The 23,727-nt window shown below is 33.6% G+C and overlaps 1 protein-coding gene across 6 annotated transcripts in view; it reads left to right on the forward strand.

Moving 5' to 3' along the window:
* Window positions 1-23,727, forward strand: part of PCDH11X (protocadherin 11 X-linked) — an 828,783-nt gene that overhangs the window by 88,895 nt on the left and 716,161 nt on the right. For all 6 annotated transcript variants that reach the window (XM_054676896.1, XM_054676897.1, XM_054676898.1 and 3 more), the window contains one exon: window positions 9,271-11,763. In XM_054676896.1, coding sequence (XP_054532871.1) covers window positions 9,271-11,763 — 2,493 coding nt within the window. The remainder of the gene's footprint in view (window positions 1-9,270; window positions 11,764-23,727) is intronic.

A 23,727-nucleotide genomic window follows, 5' to 3' on the forward strand; every position in this document is an offset into this window, starting at 1 on the left:
AGAGGTAAGGCCCTTTTAACATCTCCAGATATATCCCATGGTGTCAGGCCAACTGGATAGACCTTATAAATGGACTTACCTGAAGCTTTCTTTAGCCCCTCTGTGCATGGCCTCGTATTTTCTGCCCTAAACTTTTCTCTTTTTACTTCAATTATCACTTATCCTGGATACATATCATGACTATCCCATACTCTCCATTCCTTGACTAGTCTTACCTCCAACAAAGAAGAATATGCATTTTAGTTAAAATCCAGATGTATAAAAAAAGACACGTCTATGATTCCCAGTCCTTTGCCTCCACTGGGAAAAAATTTTTTGATCTGTTTGAAATGTTCAAGGGAAAAAAGACCCAAGTTTGCTGCCTCTCCCATGCCATCCTTCAGCTTCCCAGCCCTGCCTGTGGAGGTTTGATTCTACTTGGGCTACATCCTACTTCTCAAAAACCAGGTCACTGAGAAATCTGGGACTTTCATTCATATATGTGTCCAATGTTTTAGTGACCAAAAATAACAACAACAACAAAAAATCTACCACAAGATTCTGTCATTCACCCACTATAGCATTAATGACTTCCAATTATTCACCAAGGACTTGATTAGAATAAGCCATCTCTGACTAGTTACTGCCAATTTGAAAGTATTTGCATTAAAGAGCAAAAGATACGAACTATTCTTACAATGCTTACCCATTTCCAAAAGAATGTGATCCACAGACAAATTTGTCATTTACCAAACTTCTCTCACCAAAATTTGCCACCATCTTTATTATGACGTCCATTTAATCAATAGTCAGAGACCATGGGACACAGAAGAAATGGCCTTCTCATGTGATAGAGAAACTGAAATCTTCTTTTGGAGAAAAGGAGATTTCTGGACTTTGATGATAGTAGATCCAAAAGAAACTGGTTGAGGTCTTTTATCAATTTAGAAGGTAGAACCAATCAGAGTTAGAAGCACTCAAGAAGCCCTGAGACTTAAAAGATAAAACACCTTCATATGATCTTAAATTTTTAGCACTATTTTCCCTTCTTGAAGTTGTATTATTACTGACTTCCTTTACCTGAGGTTTTCTCTGACATACAATGAACCAGAAGCAACTTTAGTTTTATTTTCCTGATATTAATAAGCAATCAGTTAGGTTTACAGCAGTGTCTATTAGTGAAAGATCATATTTTCATTTTTGACTACTGATTTTTTTAAAGTTTAACCTAATCACAAGTTTTCATTAAAATTTACCATTAGATCATTACCCTGCTTCTTTAAAACAATAGTTCAGATAAAGTACACCTGCAACATAAAAAGCTTTTGGACTTTTCTTAGAATGTTCTTAAAGGACCTTTTTACAAGAAATTTTTAAGAAAATCATCTAAGAAATGTAAAATACTTTATACCAGCTATTGAAGAATAGTAACGGTGAATTTTATTTTGAGAACCTGACTCAATTTATACATAGAAATTATAGCACTCAATATTTATTCATATTCTTAAATGGGCAAGTTAAAATTGTATTTAATTATATACTCTTAAAATTTTAGATGGTATTTCTTTGGTTTCTTTTTTCAATAAACATTACTTTTAGGGGTGGTAGTTTTGAAGGGAGCAGGGAAGAAATCTTTTTATCAGTAGCTCAATATTCTGGGATCAGAAAACACAATAGTTTTTGTTTTGCTTTTGCTCTTTTTGGGCAGTAATTACCTGATAAGTTTCTCATACTGAGAGCTCTCCAGAATACAGAGTTCTTGCCAGCATCAAAAGGAATTCCTTTTGAGAAGTAACCATATTTCAGTGAAAAAATCATTGAACTAAAAACTAAGAGACTTGGCTTTCAAATCGGGTTCTGCAATAAACCAGCTGTGTGATCACGGGCAAGTCACCTAACCTTACTGTGTCTTAGTGTCCTTTTCATAAGAGGAGAAGTAAGGCTAGATGATATCTGAAGTCTGTTCTAGTACTAGTACTCAGTGGTTGAATATACTATATTTTTGTTATGAATGCAGCTCATCTAACTTAAGCACAAGAGAGCAGCTGCTAAAAAGAGCTGATTAGCAACAATTAGGAGTGGCATTTCATTTGTATTGCATATCTTCCCAATTAAAAGCATTTAGTGATTAAAATTACATGCTTGAAATACAGTCTTTAAAAGGAAATATTTTCAAATAAATGAAATCTCTGGGTCAAGGCCAATTTGTATTTTAAACATTTGCATAATATTAAAGAGTTTTGCTGTAGTATAAGGCATGCTTAGCCATTGCAGGTTTTAGAATCTGAAGCGAGACAGAGATAGAGTCAAAGAGCGAGATAGAGAATGCAAGTGCACGTGTGAGCACAAGCAAATGAAACAAGTGAAAAAGAGAATTCTGAATTATTATGCATGCTAGTAAAAAATGATTGGTTCCTCCTAGGATGTTTACAGAATTAATCAGATTATGTCTTGTGTTTCATTTCTATACTTCACATTAAGTCATATGTTTAAGATTTTCCTTTATTTCTGAAAGCCAAAAGCTGACTTTTCAAAATCAAGGGAAGAATAGACTAAAAAAAAATGGAGACCTGAAAAATATATCTGCTTCACTGTTCTCATGGATATAACAACCCTGATGTCTTCAATTAAATCTCCTTTGTTCCAGCTTAAAACATTGTGAATTTAAATTAACACTTTAAGACATTTCAATCTGAGTGCATATTCCAAATAACGTAATAAAATCATTTGATTGTTCTCTCAGATGAAGAAACCAGAGTAGTGATAGTGAACACAAGGCCAGAAAAAATGAAATGGTATTTATTATATATTTTCTTATAAAAACAAAGTTGGGGGAAGTACACATTAAAACAGAACTTAGTACAAAAATTCTATCATTTTCAAGAATCTTCCTGAGTGGCTACTCTTTTGTCAAAAGGGAAAAACAAAGACTGTTCTTAATTTTGAAATCTGACAAAATAGGGAAAAAAAATCAATGACAGAAATTCCTATTCTTTGGACTAACATTTAAAAAAAAGAACCACATGCTATGAATAGTACTGTTCTACAAAATAGGTTTTGCTAAGTCCTAGTGGGAAAAAAAATACATGTATAATATCTTAAACCTTGTATGTGGCTTTATCAAAATTAACAATACTATTATTAATATTTTAGTGTAAACTTATTTCTTCCTAAGAGACATAGTGTTTTCTTACCCAAAGGGAGATGGTGTTTTCTTACCCAAAGAGAGATGGTGTTTTCTTACCCAAAGAGAGATGGTGTTTTCTTACCCAAAGGGAGATGGTGTTTTCTTACCCAAAGAGAGATGGTGTTTTCTCACCCAAAGAGAGATGGTGTTTTCTTACCCAAAGAGAGATGGTGTTTTCTTACACATCACTCTCCTTTCCTTAGTATGACTTTAAAGTAGCGAGGGACTTGGTGACATTAGGGTTATCAGCAGATATGTGACTAACGGCTTGGGACATTTTATTGTAATCCATTTTTTATTGTATTTCCCTTGACAAGGCTACAAATGAATTCTGAAATAAATGTTCTAGAAGTAGTGCATAGACTCTAAAAGGCACCACAGTATTGAATATATAAGCAACAGTTGCTTTTCCCCCTAATAGTTTTAGACAGCCTATAGCAAACCAAGAATTTTTAGTGGAATGAAAGTGAATTTATGATAATACTTATTATATCTGTATTGAGAATATTCAATGTGTATTAAAGTATTTCCTTAATGTTTTCTAAAACAGCCATTTTATTGTAGTGTTATCCATTTGAATCTATGTTCTTGCATTCCTGTGGCCCAAAGATGTATCAGTAATACTAAGAGAAAAGTGAAAAAAAATTAAATATCAGGTTAGTTATTGATAAATCAAGCAGTGGTGAAAGTCAGAAATAAATTTTGAGTCTTTCCACCAGCATTCCTCGATCTAAAGAGTAAATGGCTTTTAATCAGTTTTAGAACTAGATCTCTTTGGAACTATTTTTAGTACTTACTGGCACTGTATGCATTTTCTGGGCAACTGTACCAGATTTATAGCTCTAAAAGTGCTGTGTTATTTATTGCCTTCCAATAGGCAATGAAGTGGTGTCTTGCACATGCATGTGTCAAAAATGTTAAAGTTTTCTCCAGTTGTCTCGTTAATTCTTTCCCAGGACAATAGACAAAATATATGGCTCTCTATTTGGCAATGAATATCCTTTATCAATTTTTTAAAAGAAAAAAAAAACTTCTCTTGCAAATTTCACATCCAACATCAACTTTCTCTTTTTTGATTTTACAAATCTCCACAAAGAATTAAAGTCTCAGAAGGGCTTTATCTTGCTTATTTCAGCAGTTTTTGTCTTGGGTTTGCAATCCTAAAGCTTATTTTTGAATTTAGGAAGAAATATCACTCACAAATGAAGGTTATTAGGATGAGGTTATTAGAAAGTCCATACAATTTTCATGACCTCAACCTGAATTGGCACTTTTGTATACTAGAGATCAATGCCATTTCAGATATCAGAATCCAAAAATCAACATATCATGTGTAAATGATTCTTGCATGCAGTTCTTATATATTATTTTCTTCCCTGATTTTTGTTTTCTTTGTTGATCACACGTATCCGTGTTTGACAGATGTAGGGTTTTGCATCTTTTCAATAATGCACTGGCTACATACCACACTTAGTATTTGTCATAATTTATTCTGAAAATCAAGTTTTACAACTAGGTTGTAAAATTTTACTAGCAATTGACACTTTGGCTTTTATTACATTTTTGAACAGAAAAGAAGTAGTTGTTTCAGGAAATAATTTTGAAATTGTTTTCTGGACAGTTTTATTAAAATAAAAGACAAAAAAAAAACCCAAGTCAACAATTATAGAGTATTCCCGTGCCTATACAGACTGAGAATTAAGAACAACCAAATTCTGCTCTTCTTTTATCTTTTAAAATAAGAGCCACTACTTTAATTCATGCATTTATTTATCTGACAAATGTTTTCTGAATGTGTTCACATATGCCAGGTGCTATATCTTTAGAGATTATACATTTAAACAAAGCTTCATGCCATATTACCCTACACTCACATTATTTAGTATATGAAGGCGTACCTAGAGATATACACATAGAGAGTTTGCCCCTATACACAGAAATAAATAATTTTAAGTGGATTTGGAATTCAGGGTAGTGCAGGTCAATTCTTCCAAACTTTTAACTTTTTTGTATATAAGGATGTGTCGATGCTGAAGATAGGGAGATGATGAATTAAGGAGCCATACGTTTTATCTTCTTTTTCATTTTTCTCACTGTCCTCCTGTCATGGTCAAACATATGGCAAAAGGCTTCAGTTTTTTAATTGCTCATGTGGATGTGAGCTCAGTTGAACTAACTACATTTGGGGTAGGACTGATGTTGGATTCATGTGTTAGTTATTCTTTATTCCTGAAGGAGATTGAACAGAAAACAGTCTTGGAATCATCATTCAGTAATAATAGTAAGTTCATGTTGGCACTATACTTTGACGTCAACTTAGATATCTCATCAAAATTTTGTTGAAAATTATTTATGTCTTAACCTGTGGGCAACTCCTGTTCAAATCCCCTGGACAATATTAAGTTTAAATATGTTTGCTCAGCAAGTCTTTGTAGAACTCTAAAAATCTGGAAAAATGGGAGTTATGCATGCAATCACCTGGCTAATCATAGATTCTTTTTAAAGAAAAACATGATGTCTTAGGATAGTACAGTTCAATAGAATTTGTGCAATAATGAAAATGTTCTACATCTGCAGTGTCCAACGTAGTAGCTACTGGCCACATGGAGCTGTTGAGAACTTAAAATATGGGTAGTGCAAGTAGGAACTGATGTTTTAAATTAATCTAATTCATTTAATTTAAATCTAAATTTAAATGCTCCTTTGGGGCTAATTACCATCATATTGAACAGAGTAGTTGTGAAAGACAGAATAGCAATGGTGACATTATCCATTAACTAATATGTACATTTCATTATCACCTTGAAAATTAGAAAAATATATTTTTAAGATTATTGCCATTTCACATAAAGTAATTAAAAGACAGTGAGTATGCTGATCTTGGATTTTTCATCTGACACAAGCTTGCCTTAATTTGCTTTGGAAAGCAAAGGCCAACTCAAAATTCAGACAAACACATAAAAGTAAAAACTAAATATATAAACAAGAAATGCAGAAACATAAATACATAAATTTTAAAATTAAAACTTACATATTCGTTTTCCCAGATGTATTGTATTCATAAATTGGATAATTGGCTCCGAAACTTAAGAACTTTGGAACATTTTCCTTGTTCTTTTTATATTGTATTATCTTTGTTTCTGTTTATGCAACCTCTAATAATAACTTACAATTTCCCCATATAGCTCTTATTAAAAATGTAGTGATTCTCTTAATGTAAATCCGTTAGTGTCAATACCATCATTAAATCCATAGTTATTGATTTTTCTTTCACCTTGACTAGAACTTACCTTTTATCACATTAGTAAAATATGTTTACTCACCACCATAACCTTGGCATCTAGGAGAATGCTCTCACTATATTAGCCACTCAGTATTGGAATGTCAAGGATTAAAAGAATAGTATTAAGTGCCATGGATTTTATGAAGTACAATTTAGAAACTATTTTTTCTACCCATAAATAGACATTTTGGTTTGAACCTTCCTAAAAACCTCTTGGAATATCATTACAAAAATTAAATTATCATTAATCACTAAATTTGTTTAGATCAAATTATAATAGTATGTTATGGTATTTACTTACATTCAATGTTGTCATGAAATTCTATTTTTTCTTAAAATATGCAGTATATCAAATAATAGATTTTGCTTGCTAATTTTCAAATATAAATATGTATAACATGAAAATGTTTTTCTTACTATATAATCAAGGAAAAGCCAGGTTGATTATTGCTCTATCTGAGTAAAATAGGAATAGAATGCTCACGTTTATTGTATGAATTAAAAACAAAATAACTAATATACTTTGGTTAGCTCTTGTGAAATTTTTTTTTAAATAACGTTGGAACAAACTAATGATTTTAATTAATATTTCTGAAATGCCATCTTAAATTTTGTAATAAACATCAAATTCCTCCACAAAGATATATTATGGCACTGCATTTGAATAAAAGTATAAGTGAATCTCAGCACCCCCCCAAAATCTGAAAGTTTGCAGAAATATCTTCAAGTAATTCATAAGAGGAAAAAATGAGATGCATTTGGATATTGTTTAAGACTATATATAGGCAATTATAAGACAGGTAAATTTTTTAAAGATAATGTGATTGAAATACATTTATAAACTGATCATATATTCTAGCAGTCTCTGAAAACCTGGTATTATTTATTAGGTTCTAATTTTTAGGATCTTGTTTTAGACAGTGGTATGACAAAACTATAACCTCAGATCTTATCCTGTTCTTTTATGATACAGCACATAAATGAGAGATCAATAACCAATCCATGCCACTTGTCCAGAACATGTATGTTAAAAATGTAGTAGAGAATTAAAAATTATTTAGATGTACATATGTGTATGTGTGTGTGTGTGTATATATCTGTTCATAAATCACCCATGAATAGGAATCTTAAAGTCCTCCTCCGATCTTTTCTTCATACCCTCCAGTACCTTTTTATCTCATTCATCTCTGTCATAATGCTGCAAGTAACACTGGACAGGAATCCTCCTCTCTCATTTCTCCTCGGTAAGCTGGCAAGATCACTACGTTTGTGTGTAGGGATCATCTTATTGTAGTACAGGGAGGGGATTTTTTTTTTTTTTTTTTTTTTTTTTTTTTTGAGACGAGTCTCACTCTGTCGCCCAGGCTGGAGTGCAGTGGCGCCATCTCGGTTCACTGCAAGCTCCGCCTCTGGGGTTCATGCCATTCTCCTGCCTCAGCCTCCTGAGCAGCTGGGACCACAGGCGCCCGCCACCACGCCAGGCTAATTTATTTTTGTATTTTTTAAGTAGAGACGGGGTTTCCCCGTGTTAGCCAGGATGGTCTCGATCTCCTGACCTCGTGATCCGCCCGCCTCGGCCTCCCAAAGTGCTGGAATTGCAGGCGTGCGCCACCGCTCCCGGCCGAGGGGATTGTTTTTTAAATATTCCCATACTGTGACTTCGTGGGCATGAATTGAAAATAGGTCCTATCCGAAGCTACCTTTTTCAATTTGAGGTCTTGACCTGTGAATTTTAGTTCATTGTGCTTGCATGTTAAAAAAAAAAAAACAGTAAGAAAATAACATTGCATTGTTAATCTCTGAGATAATTTCATTTTAACTGTGTGTTCCTATGGGAAATATTGAAATTCTTTGTATTTTATACAAATTTATATTTTAACCAGTTTGTGTATTTTTTTACCATCTGCTAAAGGTTTTAGCTGTATTTATTAGATATGATACTTATGATGTTGTCTTGGAGGAATATTTTTATTTCGGTGCTTACTTTGGTACTGAAAAAGCATCTTAGGCAACTGAAATCTACAGTAAAAAATATTTTAATTCATTTGGAATAATCTTGGATAATTCGCTTACAGCTTCATTTATCTTGCAAAAATTTAGTGACAATTCTTTTTAAAATTCTATATACTTTTTTCTTTTGAAAACTTAAATAGTTCGAAAACCAAACATTGTGTGTTCTCACTGATATATGGGTGCTAAGTTATGAGGACGCAAAGGCATAAGAATGATACGATGGACATTGGGGACTTCGGGAAAAGAGAAGGAAGGTGGCGAGGGATAAAAAACTACAAATATGGTGGAGTGTATATTGCTCCAGTGATGGGTGCACCAAAATCTCACAAATCACCACTAAAGAATTTACTCATGTAACCAAATACCACCTGAACCCCAATAACTTATGGAAAAATGAAATAAAAAATTAATTAATTTAAAAAAACTGAAATAGTTCACATAATTTAAAAAAACTTAAATAGCTCACATAAATGAGTTACATATATTACCATAAAATGCTACAATCTGAAGCCTCCTGTCCCCAGAACATCTTCTAGTACAGTTCTCTAATTTTACAAATATCAAGAAAAGTAAAGTAACTTGCTTGTAATCACGATATTTGTTATAGGCAGAGTTGAGACTTAGAACTGAAGTCTTCTGGCACCTATTTCTGAACTGATCCCATTATTTTATGTGGCTTCAAGAAACTGAAAATTGTTCTCATTAGATAAGCTAACATAAGTTAAATTATATTTTATTATTCATATTAATATTAATATATTAATTTATATTAACATAAGTTAATTCTGTTTCATTGCATGTTTTCCAGAGTCAAAACATTTTTGGCCTCGATGTCATTGAAACACCAGAAGGAGACAAGATGCCACAACTGATTGTTCAAAAGGAGTTAGATAGGGAAGAGAAGGATACCTACGTGATGAAAGTAAAGGTTGAAGATGGTGGCTTTCCTCAAAGATCCAGTACTGCTATTTTGCAAGTAAGTGTTACTGATACAAATGACAACCACCCAGTCTTTAAGGAGACAGAGATTGAAGTCAGTATACCAGAAAATGCTCCTGTAGGCACTTCAGTGACACAGCTCCATGCCACAGATGCTGACATAGGTGAAAATGCCAAGATCCACTTCTCTTTCAGCAATCTAGTCTCCAACATTGCCAGGAGATTATTTCACCTCAATGCCACCACTGGACTTATCACAATCAAAGAACCACTGGATAGGGAAGAAACACCAAACCACAAGTTACTGGTTTTGGCAAGTGATGGTGGATTGATGCCAGCAAGAGCAATGGTGCTGGTAAATGTTACAGATGTTAATGATAATGTCCCATCCATTGACATAAGATACATCGTCAATCCTGTCAATGACACAGTTGTTCTTTCAGAAAATATTCCACTCAACACCAAAATTGCTCTCATAACTGTGACGGATAAGGATGCGGACCATAATGGCAGGGTGACATGCTTCACAGATCATGAAATCCCTTTCAGATTAAGGCCAGTATTCAGTAATCAGTTCCTCCTGGAGACTGCAGCATATCTTGACTATGAGTCCACAAAAGAATATGCCATTAAATTACTGGCTGCAGATGCTGGCAAACCTCCTTTGAATCAGTCAGCAATGCTCTTCATCAAAGTGAAAGATGAAAATGACAATGCTCCAGTTTTCACCCAGTCTTTCGTAACTGTTTCTATTCCTGAGAATAACTCTCCTGGCATCCAGTTGACGAAAGTAAGTGCAACGGATGCAGACAGTGGGCCTAATGCTGAGATCAATTACCTGCTAGGCCCTGATGCTCCACCTGAATTCAGCCTGGATCGTCGTACAGGCATGCTGACTGTAGTGAAGAAACTAGATAGAGAAAAAGAGGATAAATATTTATTCACAATTCTGGCAAAAGATAACGGGGTACCACCCTTAACCAGCAATGTCACAGTCTTTGTAAGCATTATTGATCAGAATGACAATAGCCCAGTTTTCACTCACAATGAATACAACTTCTATGTCCCAGAAAACCTTCCAAGGCATGGTACAGTAGGACTAATCACTGTAACTGATCCTGATTATGGAGACAATTCTGCAGTTACGCTCTCCATTTTAGATGAGAATGATGACTTCACCATTGATTCACAAACTGGTGTCATCCGACCAAATATTTCATTTGATAGAGAAAAACAAGAATCTTACACTTTCTATGTAAAGGCTGAGGATGGTGGTAGAGTATCACGTTCTTCAAGTGCCAAAGTAACCATAAATGTGGTTGATGTCAATGACAACAAACCAGTTTTCATTGTCCCTCCTTCCAACTATTCTTATGAATTGGTTCTACCGTCCACTAATCCAGGCACAGTGGTCTTTCAGGTAATGGCTGTTGACAATGACACTGGCATGAATGCAGAGGTTCGTTACAGCATTGTAGGAGGAAACACAAGAGATCTGTTTGCAATCGACCAAGAAACAGGCAACATAACATTGATGGAGAAATGTGATGTTACAGACCTTGGTTTACACAGAGTGTTGGTCAAAGCTAATGACTTAGGACAGCCTGATTCTCTCTTCAGTGTTGTAATTGTCAATCTGTTCGTGAATGAGTCGGTGACCAATGCTACACTGATTAATGAACTGGTGCGCAAAAGCACTGAAGCACCAGTGACCCCAAATACTGAGATAGCTGATGTATCCTCACCAACTAGTGACTATGTCAAGATCCTGGTTGCAGCTGTTGCTGGCACCATAACTGTCGTTGTAGTTATTTTCATCACTGCTGTAGTAAGATGTCGCCAGGCACCACACCTTAAGGCTGCTCAGAAAAACAAGCAGAATTCTGAATGGGCTACCCCAAACCCAGAAAACAGGCAGATGATAATGATGAAGAAAAGGAAAAAGAAGAAGAAGCATTCCCCTAAGAACCTGCTGCTTAATTTTGTCACTATTGAAGAAACTAAGGCAGATGATGTTGACAGTGATGGAAACAGAGTCACACTAGACCTTCCTATTGATCTAGAAGAGCAAACAATGGGAAAGTACAATTGGGTAACTACACCTACTACTTTCAAGCCCGACAGCCCTGATTTGGCCCGACACTACAAATCTGCCTCTCCACAGCCTGCCTTCCAAATTCAGCCTGAAACTCCCCTGAATTCGAAGCACCACATCATCCAAGAACTGCCTCTCGATAACACCTTTGTGGCCTGTGACTCTATCTCCAAGTGTTCCTCAAGCAGTTCAGATCCCTACAGCGTTTCTGACTGTGGCTATCCAGTGACGACCTTCGAGGTACCTGTGTCCGTACACACCAGACCGGTAGGTATCCAAGTTTCTAACACAACTTTCTAACTATTTTTTTATTATTATTTTCAGTTGATGTAGAACTTTACAAAATCTATTGACTTCAAAGAGGGATCAAAACAATCATATTCTACAGATGTACCCAATAGATATATGGATCCAATTAAGTTTGGTAGAAGATGAGAACAAAATAACTACTGATTTAGGAAAATTGGATGCAGAATAATAATTATAGTAGGGGCAATTTTGTCTGTAGATGGCAGTATGACAATTCTTGCTAGAGAATATATTGAAAAAAACTTCAACACAAAGGGTTGTAGCACTGTCCTCAGTACCATTGTGTGCATGAAGATCAGAATAGTCTGGGCTAGATACATCACATTAAAGCTTTTCAGAATCTGATACATAGTTCTAAATACTAATGATATTGAGAAGCCTAGCTTCACTTGGGAAAATCTGTGGCTGTTCACAGAAATTCAGCACCAAGATATTCCCCCCATACTCTACCAGGCCTTCAGGTCCTCATAAAGAAAAGTGTCGTTTTCAGATTAGGAACTCAAAATTATTTTGGTGCATCAAATCTACAGTCACACAATATAACAAGAATGGGATTAGAAAAATGAAAGCCTACTCATTCTCATCTTTAAGCCAGAGAATGAAATATATATGAGGTCTCTACTTTAGATAGCTATTTAAATATTTGCATATTTATGCAAGGTATTTTGAGCCCTTCAGAAGACATTCTTAAAAGATAATAACTTTTGGAAAATAAAATGTTTGCTTTCTCTAATGGGCACAAAGAAAACTGTGGGCATGTTAAGACCCAAGAAATCTGTGCACAATAACTTAAAACCCAATACATTTATGAAAGCAAGAGTTTATCCAGTGCCTTTTATCAGTGTTCCATGAAGAAATGAATACAAATTTATCCAGAAACTCTTAAATGTTGAATGATTTAAATATAATTGTTCCCTTTAAAAAGACAAGCAATGGAATTTACCCACATTTTTTTCTCGAAGTCATGCTACATGTTGAGTTTATTATTTTGTCTGTGTTAACTCTTAAAAAAGTATTAATCTTAGTTTCAGGGAATAAAGTCTTTTGAACACCTATTCAGGCTTAACAAAATAGTAGCAATGTGAAAATCAAAACTGATTTTCTTTCACCAAAAGTTTGAGATATTAAAGAAGGCTACTGCATTCAAGATAGCAATGCAAATAGTTTACCATAACTTTGGAAATGGGTTTAAGAATGGAGGTCATTCAAGCATAAGCGCAGTTATATAATATGATAACATTAACTTTTCTCTCTGAATCACACAGTGAACGTAAGGTACTAATTCAGATGTGGGTGTATTTTTGTTACAGTAGGTACACAATTAAATGCTGTTTCAAAAGGTAAACTAGAACCCTAGTGTCTGTATAGAGAGCTTCTGTTAGACTTTAAAAGAATTTACGCTGCAGTTGTTATTTCTACAGTTTAGATGAATCCCATATTTTACATAGTTAGTGGATCTGGGATGGGCAACAAACGTTAAGAGATGTCGAACATCTCCACAGGGTGTGTTTTTGTTTATATTTAACCATTAAAAAGGGCACTCTCATTTTCAAATTCTTATTGCTATTCTGCTTATTGGATAAGTTTCTCAACATAAAAGTATCTTTTATGACTAACACTACATGATTTGGGTATAATAACATTTTTTCCTGGGTTTAATTTGTGACTTTCTTTAAGAAGTGTACAAAGAGTGGGTTTGTGAATTACATATGTAGATCATCATTTTTAATAGATTTAATGAAGTTAATTAATAAAGCAAGTTCTGGTTTCAGTGCTTTTTGAAGGCACAGAGATATTTTATGAGCTAGACTGATTTTACTTGAGTTTATGAACACATAGCAAGGAGGGCATGGATGAAGAACAAAAAACTGAAGTATTTTTCAAATATCCTCACTTTTTTGTTTTTTTAAAAATGTTTTGTAATCCTAAAAAGTCATTAAAAATAATAAACCTTTTTCCATGACGCATTTTATATCATATAACTAAGAGACATTTTCTGAATCATAAGAATTAGTCAAAATACAAAAAAGTAAATGCTAATGAGAATCAGTTATTGGTTGTTATTAGGTTTTTATTAACTGAAAGGACTATCTTAGAATCATTGAATTAGCAGACGACTTATTTATTTCACAGCTTAAAAAGTAAATAAATTATATATTTTATTATTGGCTCACAGTTGTTTCATATTCGTTACTAAATATCTTCAAGACATGAATTGGTGAACTTAGGCAGACTAATATGATACTAAAAATAATTTGAATCTTTACATTTTGTGCTACATTTGCAATGTTCTTTACCTTTTCTATATGCTCTTCAATTTGTGTTTAATGTTAGGGTGTTCACTGATGTTGCAGAATGCTAGCAAAATAAGTGAGCACTGAAAAAGAAATTATGTATTTAAAAATTCAAATGCAGTAGGTGTCTTCTTTTTAAAGAAATATCATACAAAATGGGAGAAGTGACAGCCAATACAATACAAATTCATTGTTCCTTAAGGAAATACTTAGAGTGGAATAAAATATTACTGTTAGCAGAAGGCAGAATTATTCCAATTTATTTTAAACAGTGAGAAATGCATTTTCAAAATGAGGGTTTGGGGAATATTTACATTTAGTTCATTACTCATCTGAATAGAAACAGGAAAGTGGAAAATAAAATGTTCTAGTAGACTATAAGAGACAAGGGAATTCATCTGAAATTTTATGTTTTATAAAGGGAATCAAATACTTTCTAGTTCTCATAATTTCTCATTCTCCTTGATCATTCTATAGGTTGTTTTTCTGACTTGGATGTTCTGAAAATATATGGAACATTTATTAGATAGGAGTACATATATTGCATAAAGCCATCTATACCTGGGGAATATAATGGTCGTCTTTGGCATAAGTTTCTATATGTATTATGGAAGGCATTTTTGTATACATTGTAGTAGAAATTTTAAAAACATGAAATTTGAGAGGATGAGGCTACACATTATCTTCTATTAACACCTTTCAAAGCAAGCAGATAGCAATTGGTTGTTATGACACTAGAGAAACCATAAGTATAAATAATTATTTTAAAATCACTTTTGATCAATGTCATATAAAAGAGATAAACTGCCAAAACCAAGTCTTGCTCAATACAATTCACCCATTGAATATTGTGAAGACTATACATTTTAAAAAAATAGAGAGGAGAATAAAAATGAAAGTAGAATTTATTGAAGGTCTTCCAGTCACTGTCTAAGACAAGTATTTGGGGTACATCATTTTCCAAAAAACAAACAAACAAACAAAAAACCTTACAAGTTTCTGTGATTTGAGTTGGAATAGTCTTTCAGTTTCAGAAATGAGGTGAATGAATGGTGAAAACTTTAGACAGTTCTAATTCATGCATGAAACCATCCTGTAGGTATGATACATGGATTTGAAATGATAATTGCAGTCTGAGTTAGCTTGGAATAGGATTGGTATTCGCTATTGTAAAATTCAGTAACTTTGACTCTGCATTTATATTTTGGTAATGCAAATTTTAACCATGAAGCATGCTTGGCAAATGAAACTCCTAGAACACAACCATCTGATTTTGATAACGTGTTATTTTTCTTGTCCTAGACTGATTCCAGGACATCAACTATTGAAATCTGCAGTGAGATATAACTTTCTAGGAACAACAAAATTCCATTCCCCTTCCAAAAAATTTCAATGATTGTGATTTCAAAATTAGGCTAAGATCATTAATTTTGTAATCTAGATTTCCCATTATAAAAGCAAGCAAAAATCATCTTAAAAATGATGTCCTAGTGAACCTTGTGCTTTCTTTAGCTGTAATCTGGCAATGGAAATTTAAAATTTATGGAAGAGACAGTGCAGCGCAATAACAGAGTACTCTCATGCTGTTTCTCTGTTTGCTCTGAATCAACAGCCATGATGTAATATAAGGCTGTCTTGGTGTATACACTTATGGTTAATATATCAGTCATGAAACATGCAATTACTTGCCCTGTCTGATTGTTGAATAATTAAAACATTATCTCCAGGAGTTTGGAAGTGAGCTGAACTAGCCAAACTACTCTCTGAAAGGTATCCAGGGCAAGAGACATTTTTAAGACCCCAAACAAACAAAAAACAAAACCAAAACACTCTGGTTCAGTGTTTTGAAAATATTCACTAACATAATATTGCTGAGAAAATCATTTTTATTACCCACCACTCTGCTTAAAAGTTGAGTGGGCCGGGCGCGGTGGCTCACGCCTGTAATCCCAGCACTTTGGGAGGCCGAGGCGGGTGGATCACGAGGTCAGGAGATTGAGACCATCCTGGCTAACACGGTGAAACACCATCTCCACTAAAAATACAAAAAATTAGCCTGGCGTGGTGGCGGGCGCCTGTAGTCCCAGCTACTCGGGAGGCTGAGGCAGGAGAATAGCGTGAACCCGGGAGGCGGAGCTTGCAGTGAGCCGAGATGGCGCCACTGCACTCCAGCCTGGGTGACAGAGCAAGACTCTGTCTCAAAAAGAAAAAAATGTTCAATGATAGAAAATAATTTTACTAGGTTTTTATGTTGATTGTACTCATGCTGTTCCACTCCTTTTAATTATTAAAAAGTTATTTTCGGCTGGGTGTGGTGGCTCACACCTGTAATCCCAGCACTTTGGGAGGCCGAGGCGGGTGGATCACCTGAGGTCAGGAGTTCAAGACCAGTCTGGCCAACATGGCGAAACCCCGTCTCTTCTAAAAAATACAAAAATTAGCCGGGCGTGGTAATGGGCGCCTGTAATCCCAGCTACTCGGGAGGCTGAGGCAGGAGAATTGCTTGAACCCAGGAGGCGGAAGTTGCAGTGAGCCGAGATTGTGCCGTTGCACTCCAGCGTGGGCGACAAAGCGAGACTCCTTCTCAAAAAAAAAAAAAAAGAAAAGAAAAAAGAAAAAGAAAAAAAGTTATTTTTGTTGTAATAATGTTTTCTTTTTCTATAAATATTTTCAAAGAAAGAGGTCCTTTCTATTTTTATCTGTCAAAAGGAGAATGTAAAGTTCTTTATACTCCCTGATATTTTGAAAAAAAGTATATTGCTATTTCTTATATTACGAAACATAATTCCAGTCATATGAGGGTGGAAACAACGATTGAGATAGGAGATTTCAAAAAGATTTTATCTCAACTTTGAAACTACCTAAGAAAAATGTGAGGTTGCTAGAGTAACTTATTTAAATAAGTCTGTTTTATTTCTCTAGCATTAAATTACTAAATATACATCATTGCTTTGAGTAATTTTTCCTTTAAAATGAATTCACTTTTCACAGTAAGTCAACTAACTCATTTCCTACACGAATGAGAAAATGCCTCATATTTTGTGTACATTATATTTTATTGAGGAAAGAATGACATGTTCCAATTTTATGCTATATTCTTAAACTATTTATGACTTACTAACAGTACTAACAGAATTTTTTAAAATCATGATTTATTGGGATAAAAAGGGAGTACAAAGGACCCTTATAATGATTACATAGCATATGCTTCCTGAATTTTAATTCAAATGTTAATTATGTATCATTTTACCTTTAAAAGTGTGAATAGGATTTGGTCTGTTTTGTATGTACATTAACGTTAGTGTATTATTTGAAGTGTTCTTTGATGTGAATGTATTTAGAAAAGGTTTATGCTCTGTTCAGTATTTCAAATTAGTGTAATTCTTGGATATTTAATATATAGGTAATATTTTAAACAAGTTTCTGTTAAAATTTAGTGTTCCCATTAACTCCATACAGAATCCCTTGTATTTCCAATATGTCAGGTTCCATGAATGTACATGCTATCTGGTTGTTTAAACATTACTTAGTTGATTATAATGACTGTGAGTATAACTACTTTTACTGCTTATGGTAGATATCATGTGAGTTACAATATTATATTACATACTCTTAAACAACTGTTGTAGAAAAGTTGCTTGAAATTAAAATACACACTTGTACAAGTTATTCACATAGAACAAGTTTGCAGTTCCTCCCCTTTTATTCTTGATAAATATTTCAGTTTAGTTCAAATCATTCCAAGGAATGTAAAAATTGAGTCAACTTATTATATTCCTAAAATCAGTGCCCTGCAGGTAGCAAGATGTACCTAGAGTGGAGGTTTCCAAAATCTACAGTCTCAATTTAATTTTGAATAAAATGACGAAGCCCAGAAAAGTGAATCAGAAGTTGAAGTGTCCCATAATAAGCTGTCATGGCTTCATGATCATTTGTGTATGTAATTATTATAAAAATGCATTTGCATTTTTATTGCTTGTGTCATGACTAGCCTGGCCTTTCCTTTCCTTTTCTGCACACACTGAACTAAGGGAGAATACCTTGTTTTTCTTCCATTTCAGTGAACCTTTCCTTCATAACTGTAATGAGTAAAGGTCCTAATCACTCCTTTGTATATATGAAGATGAAAATTCCTTGAAATAATTATCCAGAATTTCTTTAAAAGCATTCCTCAATGGTTTTATGAGTGCTGTATTTGAAGAAGATTAAAATAGAAACTTTATTTTTAAAGCTGTGACTCCATCTCTTAGAATGCAGCGTCTCTGAGAAAGGAACTTCTAAACTGACTTCTGCTTTGGGCTAAAATATTTACCCATATAAGCCAATGATAGTACAGAGATTTAACAGTATTTAAATTTGGGCCATAGATGAAAATGAATTCTACTTTTGACTAGTAACTATTCTTGATCTATCCTTTGCTTTTGTTTGAGAGAATATTATCTCTATTTGAGAACAACATGGAAGGCATTGAAACTAGTTTTCCACAAAGGCCAGAGGACAAAAACATTTATTTCCTTACTAGATTCCTTCTTATCAGTTGACCTGGTTGCACCTTTAATTTAATTGATATTATTATTACGTTTGCCTTGCAAGTTCTCAGATATCTCCAACCTTTTGTGTTGTCATTAATCGACTACGGGAATATTCTCAATGAAATGTCCTTGATGGTCTCTCTGGTTCTTATTCTAGTCATGAAAAGGAAAAGACAAAAAGATAGCAAATCTTAAAACTAGTCTTCATAGATAAATAAAAGGAACTTTTAGTGAACTTTGTCCATTAAATTATAAGTAGCTTACCTGATGAGCTACAGTGTACTGTATACTTTCTCCCCTGCAAGCACTCAAAGAAATATTATTTGATCAAAATCTATAGTGCATAAATTAAACAAAAAATACTGAAATATATTCTCATTTTAATTATGCAAGTTTATTTTTAATGATACGATATTTAAGCTATTATATTTCTGACTTTTTTATTTTCAATGATTTAAATGTAAAAATTATAAAACAATTTTAATCTCATTCATTAATTCATCTTTCATGTATAAGTCTGTTTTCTCTGTTGACCACCCTGTCCACATTATGAATGAAAATATGTATATACTTGGCCGGGCATGGTGGCTCATGCCTGTAATCCCAGTACTTTGGGAGGCCAAGGCGGGAGGATCACAAGGTCAGGAGATCGAGACCATCCTGGCTAACACAGTGAAACCCTGTCTCTACTAAAAATACAAAAAATTAGCCGGGCGTGGTGGCGGGCGCCTGTAGTCCCAGCTACTCGGGAGGCTGAGGCAGGAGAATGGCATGAACCCAGGAGGCGGAACTTGCAGTGAGCTGAGATGGCGCCACTGCACTCCACCCTGGGCGACAGAGCTAGACTCCATCTCAAAAAAAAAAAAAAAAAAAAAGAAAGAAAAGAAAAGAAAATATATATATACTTTAGAATAATTTTTAGAAGTTGAGTTTATATTCAGTCAATATTTACTAACCTTGTCATTTCACCATGAAATACTAACTGCATCATTTTGCTGTTTTGTCACCTGCACTCCTCACTGTTGAATTCCATGTTGTAATTGTGTATCTAGCTAGATGTGATGTGCAGCCTGAGTGTAACAGAAGCACTACAGGACAAGCAGACCTTGAGTAATCTTATATAAATCTAAGCCACCTTCCATAAATGCTTCTTGTAGGTGCTTTTGTGTAATAGACGTATTTTCTTGGCTTTTATGAAGCTTAGTTTGTGTTTATTTTAAATATGACTTAGCTTCCTAGAATATTCAAAGATTCTGTGATAATACAAAGCTATATTTCTTGCATATAATTAGTATTTTTAGAAAGAACTACAGTGCATTTTTTCATACATCGTGCGTGTTCATACATGACATCTTTGGTTTAATGTATTTAGAATTAGGAGTAGACTTTTAAAATTCTAGAGTAGCCATAGGTTTCTGTTTTTATTGTACATGTGATACACATTTGTTGTAGAAAAATCTAGAAAATTGTATAAAGCTTTTAGATGAAGAATTTTAAAATTATTTGTTTTTATTTCAAGCTATAGCAGTGAGTTCTTTATAACAGTAATTCTGTTTGAAGGCTATATAACTTTTTGAAGTGGTGCATTTGAAAATTATAGAATTATGCTTATTGTTTTATAAACTATACATCCAGGACTTTTTACATGTATTGAAGACTGATTTATTTATTAAACATATTGTTTATTTTTATAGATGTATGATTGGACAAATTTATGTAATAACATACCTTGATTAGTTGATAGTGTAATACAGAGGCATGTTACATATCTCCACCATGAGACTAAACTCCCCTGAGTAAAAATATCAAGTCTTGATGAAAAAGCTTTTATACTTTAAAAAAAAACCATCTAATATTTTCCAAAAGTTCCCTTAGAACAACCTAGTCACATAATTATTTCCCAGAATTTTCAGAACTCTTTTAATTTTCCTATATTCTAGATATTTGCAACCGAAATTGTTTTAAATGTTCCTTTTGAAATAGTTAATTACATTTAATTATCCATACATACACAAATATATCCAATTAATAATAAAACTTTTTTGTCAAGTGAAAAAAATCACAAATCACATTTCATTAGATTTCAGGTAGTCAAATTGACATAATAATGAAAATGAACTATTCCAATAGATTTTCTAGAAATATTTGTACTTTATCCCTTATCCTAGAACCTTATATGTACCAATTATATATTGATTTACTTCATAAAATGTTACTATCTTTTGAATACAGTTGACTTTTAAAAAAATTTTCAGTGGCCAGGCGCAGTAACTCTCATGCCTGTAATCCCAGCACTTTGGGAGGCCGAGGCAGGTGGATCGCTTGAGCTCAGGAGTTTCAGACCAGCCTGGGCAACATGGTTGAAACCCTGTCTCTATCAAAAATGCAAAAACTTAGCCGGGTTTGGTGGTGCATATCTGTGGTCTCAGCTACTTGTGAGGCTGAAATGGGAGAATCTCTTGAGTGGCGGGGGTTGTGGGGGAGGTTGCAGTGAGCCTAGATCACGCCACTGCACTCCAGCCTGGGTGACAGAGTGAGATTCCATCTCAAAAAAAATTTTTTAAATAAATAAATAAAAACATTTTCATCCTTTTTATCTTAAAACTTGGAAGAAACATTAGATACAATAATACTTTCATTAGCCAATTAGAGAAAAGTTTAAGTAATACGGCTTTGACTATTCAGTAGTAGTGAAAAGTAAAACAAATATTGAACTCTAAAGAAAAATGTTATTTACAGAAATCTATAAAATAAACTTTAAAATGTATTTACTTATTATATATCAGTTCTAACCTTAATTACAAAATCAATGCAGAGCACCATTTCAATGATATATTATAACTAAAGAGAATTGATCATAAACAACTGTTACATTATCCAAAAATATTTTCAGTAATTCAAACATGCAACTTGAATAGTTGTTGAGTGACACAAACTTGAAGTAACTAAAATTATTTTTTTAAATGCACTGGCTCTTTTGACATGTAAATACAGAAATAGTCTCATATTCAAGGATGGAACAAATACACAAAAATGGAATTTCATGGACTCTCAAAACTAGTTTGTGACCTCTGAAATGAGAGACCATATTTTATTATTATTTTTATTTATTTCATCTCTTGTTATTCAAAACTATGAATTCAGTGTATTTTTTACAGAAAATTATACTCATCATTTATGATGCTCAGATTAAATAATTACTTTTTTGTTTTGTTTTGCTTTTTAAGACATAGTCTTGCTCTGTCTCCCAGGCTGGAGTTCAGTGGCCTGATCTCAGCTCACTGCAACCTCTGCCTCCTGGGTTCAAGAGATTCTCCTGTCTCAGCCTCCTGAGGGACTATAGTCATGTGCCACCACACCCGGCTAATTTTTGTATTTTTAGTAGAAACGGGGTTTCGCCATGTTGACCAGGCTGTTCTCAAACTCCTGACCTCAGGTGATCCACCCGCCTCAGCCTCCCAAAGTGCTGGGATTACAGGCGTGAGCCAGCGCACCTGGCCAAATAATTAGTTTTTTTACACAAATTTAATTATCCAAAGAAACTGCTGAGTTATCTTCCAGATTGTTATCATGACTGTGTTTACATGATACCAAAACATATGGAGGCAAAATAGAATTTTTTACTACATATAGGGATATTTTGCTGACCTGACAGAATTATTTGACTACATAAAGACACAGAATTTAGTACTACAGAATGATATTGTAAATAGTTTCATTTTCGATAGAAAAAAGAGTTTTACATGCTATATAAAGTTGTCATTATCTGAATCTAGAATAACTGATAACAGTTAACAACAGAATTCCACACAGTGCTGCAATTCAATTTTACATTTATACATTTTAGTTGTGTATAAAGACATACACTTATTTATTTCAAAATGCACACAAATTAAAGAAATGAGAGGGAATGTACACTTAAATCTTTTTAGGTGTCTGAACTGAAAGATAAATGTCTAGAAGTTAATATACCTAATTGTGTGTCTAGAGGAAATGTCATATTAATTTGATGTTTAAGCAGTTCTAATGTATTGGTATTAAAATGGGTTAGTGTATGTGTGAGCACAGATATGCTTGCATATATGTGTGCATATTTATGTTTGTCAAATTTCTAGCAGAAAAAAGTAATATAAACTTCAAACTAAAGAAAGCTTGTTAAAAGATTTTGCATCTACATTTACAATGTTATTGTCCCCTTTTACACCATTATGCCTCGTTTCTAAACTATAATCATCCAGTATCCCTGATGTCATCCCATATATAATCTTTCATTTAGAAAATCCCTGTCATATCCAGTACATTCTGTATGTGTCCTCATGTTTTTTTCTTTTAAAAAAATTATTTGTCTGTTTCCCAAATGATCACAGATCCAGTAATGTAAAAGTACATATAAAAAATTAAATTGATTTTTGTTATCTAAGTACTAGTACAGATTCTGCTTCTCTTGCACACACACACAAATAAAGACAAATTTGCTTTCCATAATAGCCAACTTCTGCCCAGTTGTTATAACTAAAATATATCCAAGTAAAAGCCCATTAAAACAATCCTCTTTATTTTGCATTGTTACATTACTTAATTTTAATAATTATGAAAATAGAAAGAAAGAAGTAGTTCTGTGTTAGTCTTCTGTACAATGTCAGATTTGCTGTTTCATGTGTCTTCAACTTTATGGGTTTAATTTATGTCTTCATCAAATGGCTATGGTATGGATTTACCATAATTATATACATGCATACATGCCTACCTATGTATATATAAACAAACATTTTTGTAAACAGCTCAGTGAGGACTTTGGACTGGCATAAATCATAGGAATATGATTATGAGGATACATCCAATTTTCAGATTGGGCAATGTATACAGTTTACTATCATTTCTGATTTTGAGTAGAGTTAGTACTAAGAACAGCATTGAAGAAAAGCAGTATAACATTAAAATTAAGAAGATTTAAAATACAAGAGGATTCATAACAGTCACTTTTAAAATATTGTTTTGGCTTTCTACTTTGGAGCTGTAATTTTCAAAAAAGAATGAACAGGTTTTTGTATGAATATGTTAGAATGACTAATTATAGAGCATCTTTCAACTGGAAT

Source organism: Pan troglodytes, chromosome X (genome assembly GCF_028858775.2).
Source record: "Pan troglodytes isolate AG18354 chromosome X, NHGRI_mPanTro3-v2.0_pri, whole genome shotgun sequence".
NCBI classification, from domain to species: Eukaryota; Metazoa; Chordata; class Mammalia; order Primates; family Hominidae; genus Pan; species Pan troglodytes.